Source organism: Apaloderma vittatum, unplaced genomic scaffold, assembly GCF_000703405.1.
Source record: "Apaloderma vittatum isolate BGI_N311 unplaced genomic scaffold, ASM70340v1 scaffold1753, whole genome shotgun sequence".
In the NCBI taxonomy this organism is placed as follows: Eukaryota; Metazoa; Chordata; class Aves; order Trogoniformes; family Trogonidae; genus Apaloderma; species Apaloderma vittatum.
This window is the reverse complement of record NW_009709587.1, coordinates 3,306-8,840: the sequence shown is the minus strand read 5'-3', so window position 1 is coordinate 8,840 and position 5,535 is coordinate 3,306. Positions and strand designations below refer to the sequence as shown.

The 5,535-nt window shown below is 50.3% G+C and overlaps 1 protein-coding gene across 1 annotated transcript in view; it reads left to right on the top strand.

Annotated features, from left to right (window-relative positions):
- Nucleotides 1-5,535, top strand: part of LOC104272078 (neuronal PAS domain-containing protein 2-like) — a gene marked incomplete at its 3' end in the record, with an annotated part of 27,851 nt that overhangs the window by 20,827 nt on the left and 1,489 nt on the right. The window contains 6 exon segments of the mRNA XM_009866972.1: nt 608-717; nt 2,325-2,483; nt 3,028-3,232; nt 4,159-4,246; nt 4,863-4,952; nt 5,364-5,535. The exon segment at nt 5,364-5,535 is cut by the window's right edge and continues 24 nt beyond it. Of these exon segments, the coding sequence (XP_009865274.1) occupies nt 608-717; nt 2,325-2,483; nt 3,028-3,232; nt 4,159-4,246; nt 4,863-4,952; nt 5,364-5,535 (824 nt within the window).

The window sequence follows — 5,535 nt, the reverse complement described above, 5'->3', positions numbered from 1 at the left end:
CCCCGCCCCCCCACCGCCCCCCCCCTCTCAGCCCGCCGCCAGTGTGAGAGCAGCTTTGTCCCCATTTGGCACCGGCTGAGGGTCGCGGTGGTTTGCTGTGTGACGTGGGGACAGGAGGTGACTCGCTGAGCTGAAGCAATCTGATTGAGCCCCACACCTGACAAAGCTTTTATTATGGGGTAGTTGAGTCCCTGGTGATAAATCACATCAGCAGGGGTGCAGAAGGCTGCTGGCCTTGCTGGCAGCTTCTTCACTACTCCCATGGTGTCCCCTCCACCCCGGGGACAACAGCGAGGTAACCTCAGTGCCCACCTGTGTAGAGCTTTGGGTAGGAGCTGGCCTGGGGGAGCTTTTCTTGAAATATGTGCCAGAGGGAGAGCAGGAAAGCTCATCTGGGGACACACATGGAAGGAAGGCCGAAACGGGGCGTTAGCATCAGAAGGGAACCCTGTGAATCCCTTCTGAGGGAGGGAACACAAAGGGTCAGTCTGGGAGCCTGCTCTGGCAGCATTTGGGTCGCTGCTCATCTGCGTACACAGAGTTCAGGCTTAGCCAGCGCACCCAGGCACGGTTCTGCTGTATCACAGTGATCCCTCTCTTTTTTCAGCCACATCATCAAGGCGGCACACGGACGCCAGCACGCCCACCCGGCCCTCGGTGCCGGCGGGGCAAGTGGAGAAGGCAGCCCTGCGGCTGGCGTCGGCTGGAAGCGCTCAGGTCAGTGGTCCCGGTGAGCAAAAGCCTTTTTGATGCTGTAAAGGAATGAGCTTGACGAACTTGATCTCGCCCTCGGAGGGGCTGGATCCCCACCTCTGAGCGCGGGCTTTTCTGGAGCTGTGGGCAGTGCTGCTGACTGGCAGAGACTAGTGGAGAGTTGTCAGAGCTCAGCTCCTCTCTTGCATCCCTTTGGAATTCAGTTTTCTCCTCCAGACCAAACGCCTGTGTGAGAATCATAGAATCATAGGCTGGCCTAGGCTGGAAGGGACCTTAGAGATCATTTTAATCCAGCCTCAAAGAGATTTCAGAGCGCTTAAACTCTGGCCGTAGTCGGCAGTCACACTACGAGCCTGTTTTTCTTCAGGTTTGAACATGTGAAATGGTCTTTATCCAAAAATAGATGCTGGCCCTGAGGACTTGCAATTAGCAGGGGGCATGTAGGAGCTTAAATTCTGCCTTCATACTCATCTTCAGATCTCCATGTGGAGTTGTCCAGTTCCCTGCACTTGTTCGTCACGGGTATGAGCTGTTATTGCACCAGCTCTGCACTAGAGGTGCTATGGACCGACAGTAAGGCAAAGTTTTCGTTTCTAGGCCATAGCAACTCCTCAGGCTCCTGGTGAACACCTCCCTCAGCATCCCGTGGCTCAGCCGGCAGTCCCCTCTCAGCACGCTGTGATGGTACGTGGTTTATTTTTGTTAAATGCACCGCTATGGCCACTCAGCGAGGAAGACTCGGTGGCTCTGCTTCACTGCTCTTACATCCCTGCTGGCTGGTCCCGGCATGGGGAGCAAGGTTTCAGTGCCTTTTCTGTTGCTGTTAATGAGATTTACCTGCAACCAAATTATTTCAGCGAGGAGACAGAGGAGGTAGTTTAGCTTAGAAGTTTTGCACTTGTCAAAACCGTTGGGGGCTGCTGAAGGCTCGTCTCTGAATTGCTAGCAACTAACCATAGGCTGATAGGATGCTGAAGAGTTTATTGCCCTCATAGAGGAAAGGGATGTCATGAAAGGTTTGAGTTAGGCCACAAAAATAAAAGGAAAGAAAACACAGGAAAAATGTGAGAGTCATAAACCTTAACTACGAGGCCCATCCTCACAGAGTTTTGAGGTCAGCGTAGTAAACATTCAGGCTATAATACAGGGATGGAAAATGACCAACATAGGTGTCAAGAGTGGATCCCAGGGTGGGATTACAACCGAACTTGGGCCTGGCATTTGGCAAATATGATGCGCAGCAGAACTGAAAGCCCAGCCTGGAGGTGTGGCAAGGGTTTGCATGCAGTGTCTGCCACAAACACAAGTGGTCCAAAGTCATCAGGGTGTCATGCTAAAGGGATAGGGGAGACCCGTGCATAGACACTACGTCTGCACAGAAATTCAACAGACCAGGGTCTGGAGCAAGGCACTGAGTATGAGCTGGCTGAGCTGCTGCTCTGGAAGTACAGTGGTACTTTGGTTAAATATGCAGTTGCCTTTTTTGTCAGCATCATATTTTCTATGGCAAAAACTGAAAAGCAGTCATTTTTTTTCTGGAGCCCGCATCACTGTGAATGTGATTAGCAGGACTGGTCCTGCCCCATAACATTGTTCTCTGATGTCCGCAGCCAGTGTACCATTTCCCGACCCAGCTGGGGATGATGCATCAGCTGAAAGAGCAGCTGGAGGAGAGGACCCGCATCCTGCAAGCTGACATCAAGACACAGCAAGAAGAGCTCCACGTTATCAAGGAACAGCTCCAGCTGGTGCAGGACTCCAACCTGCAGGTACCCCCTGTCCCTGGGGTTCCCAGACCCACAAACCATTTGCTTTTCCTTGGACCACACAGATTGATAACAAAGTTGTCATTAGCAAAAGCATTTAGAAATGAACTCTGGATAAATTGGTAGTTTGGTCTCAGATGTGGGAGTAGCGTATGCCAGGAGATGAGTGGTTTCAGTATCTGTCTAACTACTGAATCAGTAATTTTCACACTTGAGGAAAAAAAAATAATCCCAATCCAGTCTGAAACCCCTCCCTGCACAAAAAGCTCGGTGGTTTGGTGGCTGGTTAGTGCTGGTGGATCCCCAGGGTCATTCCTGCAAAACACAACAGATGTAATGGAGCCAGAACAGCCATGACTCTGAATAAGCACTTGGGCACAAGCTAACATTTGATTTTCTATTTTTCATGGTTCACTTTGCCCCTACATTTAGCTACTACAGCATTATATATGTTGATAGATACAGCCTGGGAGCCACAGATGGTATCTCCCAGGCAGTACAACCACCGTATGAAGTGCAACAACTTGTGTGTCTCTTTTATTTAAAGATGCTGATGCAGCAGCCCATCCCCATCGTCTTTAACAACCTGCAGCACCCAAGCCCCAGGAGGCCACCGCCGACAGGGACGCCCAGGCAGGCCACAGCCAAGAAGTCACAACAGCAGGGCCTCACGGGGACGAAGCACTACTGCAGGGCTCACTTGCTGTCGCCACGCCAGTTCCTCAGGGACCCCTGCAGCACGGCTGCCCAGGTCACTGGCAGCTTCGTTTGTCTTCATCATCCCCTTTCCTGGCTTTTAAATACTTTGTCTGCCGTGTCCCCCTTCCCATGGTCCCACTCATCTCCTCTGTGCTGGTTTCACTCAGTAGCTGCCATTATGAAATTGGTGTCGAGAGTCAGTTGTGGATTATGTAATTTGTAAAAATAAAAACCAGGTGGCCTAAAAGCATTAAACCCTGGAGACTGCTGGAGCTGAGTGGGAGGTTCGGGCTCTCGTTCACTTGTGATTGCAGTATGGTCCTTTGTAGCCAGGGAGAGCTGTGACTTTGCAACATGGGGACATAGGCATAATTTTAAAAATATTCATTTTCTTCTGCCTGAGAAATCTTGGAAGGCCGCTTTGAGAAACAAATTTGTCATCACTAGACCTAAATCCATTATATAGATAGTCACAGCTCCTTGGGAAAGAATTGAAGTGTCCAAAAGCAAAGAAGGCCAAAACTACCGCTTTAAAGGACAGATGAGACATTTGCCTTGGAGACTTTGGATTTGGATTTATGCTCCCCTCTTAAGCTGGACTCCCTCAAGCCTTGTGTGCCCTTACCCTTGTACTCTGATTTCTCAAGAGGCCACCTGCTCCCATGGCTGGGGATTGCTGGGCAGGGGCAATCAGTGCAAACAGGCTGGTTGTCTTGAGTTGCTGTACTGTTCCTGCTGCTGAGGTCAGGGACAATATCCTACTGTTCCTTCTCCCTTTCCCATCTGCATACTGGAAGCAGTTATTTGAGCCTTCTATCAGGGAGCTTTCAAAACTTACGCGAGTTATCTCTGTCTTTGTTTCAGGTACAGCAGCAGCAGCAGCTCCTAGTGAGAGGAAACCAAGCCCAGCAAACGTGCCTGCCAGGGCAGACGAGCATTTCAGTGTCCCTCTACAACAACCCCGTGGTGTTTTCACAAACGCGTCCCGTTACAGTGGCTGCACAGATGCCGACTGACAGCACTGAAAGGCAACCACAGTCTGAGTACAGCCAGGACAGGAGCCTTAGGTAGGAACTCAGCCTGCTGCCACCGTCCTGATGGCAGTGACCAAAACCAGCAACGCTGGGCAGCGGGGAGGAGCTCGGGGTGGGTGATGGTCTCTTCTGTATTTCCATAAATTGCCCATGTGGCTCAGTAACCTTTGGAAGTCTGCTGCTGTCAGAGGGAGAGAATAGGGCAAACGAGTAGGGACAGCCTTTTCCAAACCTCTGTCTGCTTGCTGTGAAGCTCCAGAGTGTCTTTTCTCCAGCCGGACAAGTGCCACGGCACTGGAAATGTTGTATGAAACTGTTACAGTTTCCCTATTCAGCTACCTTACAGGGAGGTATGTGCAGACGCTGCCTCCAGGATCCAGCTGTTTTGAAATACACAAACAAGATAAACCTTACAACTCTGACCATCTGTGAAGCATATTTCTTACATGAAAGATTTAGCAAGTTTCAGTTCACATCTGCCAGTGCATTAGACAAGGTGACAATAAGCATCCTATTTCATTAGCTTTTTTCAGGGTGATGCTTCGCATATTTTCAAGGAAGATTTTCAAGGACGTGTTTCTAGAAACTGACAGTTGGGAGTTTGGACCTCTCCCTTCCCTGACCATCCCCTGTTTTTCTTTCATGGTAGGATGCTGTTGGATCAGTCTATTCAAGCCATGATGCCCGCCAACGGCAGCGGCCAGTCCACGCAGAGCAGTGCCAGCAGGCAGCAAGGAAAGTGAGTCTTTGCTGGCCCTTGTTTTCAGGCAGTGTTTGAGCAGGGCGCTTTATGGCACCGAAAATTACTTTGGAAAACTTGCACGTGATCACGCAGACACAAACAGTCTCAGTCTGAAAAGAAACAAAAGCTCAGCTGATTAGGAGAAAAAATAATGAGAATATTTGTTAACTTTGAAAAAAAATTAACCATTTTCTGGCTTTTGAAAGCCTAAAACACCTAAGTCATGGAGGAGATATACAGCCTTAGAAACCTTATTTTTCTGCAGTTCCAGTCCATGCTTGATGGGGAGGGGGAAATCTGAGTTTCACCAGGCTCTGTGTGGTTTGACAAACCCTGCTCTCTCCAGGGCCCACTCTGGTGGTGGGTCTGGGTTTGGGTTCTCACGCCTTATTTTCCTCCTCGTGGCAGATTCGTTGCAGAGCAGCAGATCTTGCCTCCCTCAATACAGCTGCAACCGGTTACCTGTAGCACCGTCCGACCTCCAGCCCCATCGCCCATTTTCTCCCCATCTCTGATGATCCCACACACCAGCTTCACGTCCCACCAGGCAAACACACCAGTTCATCTCCACCAGTGGCCG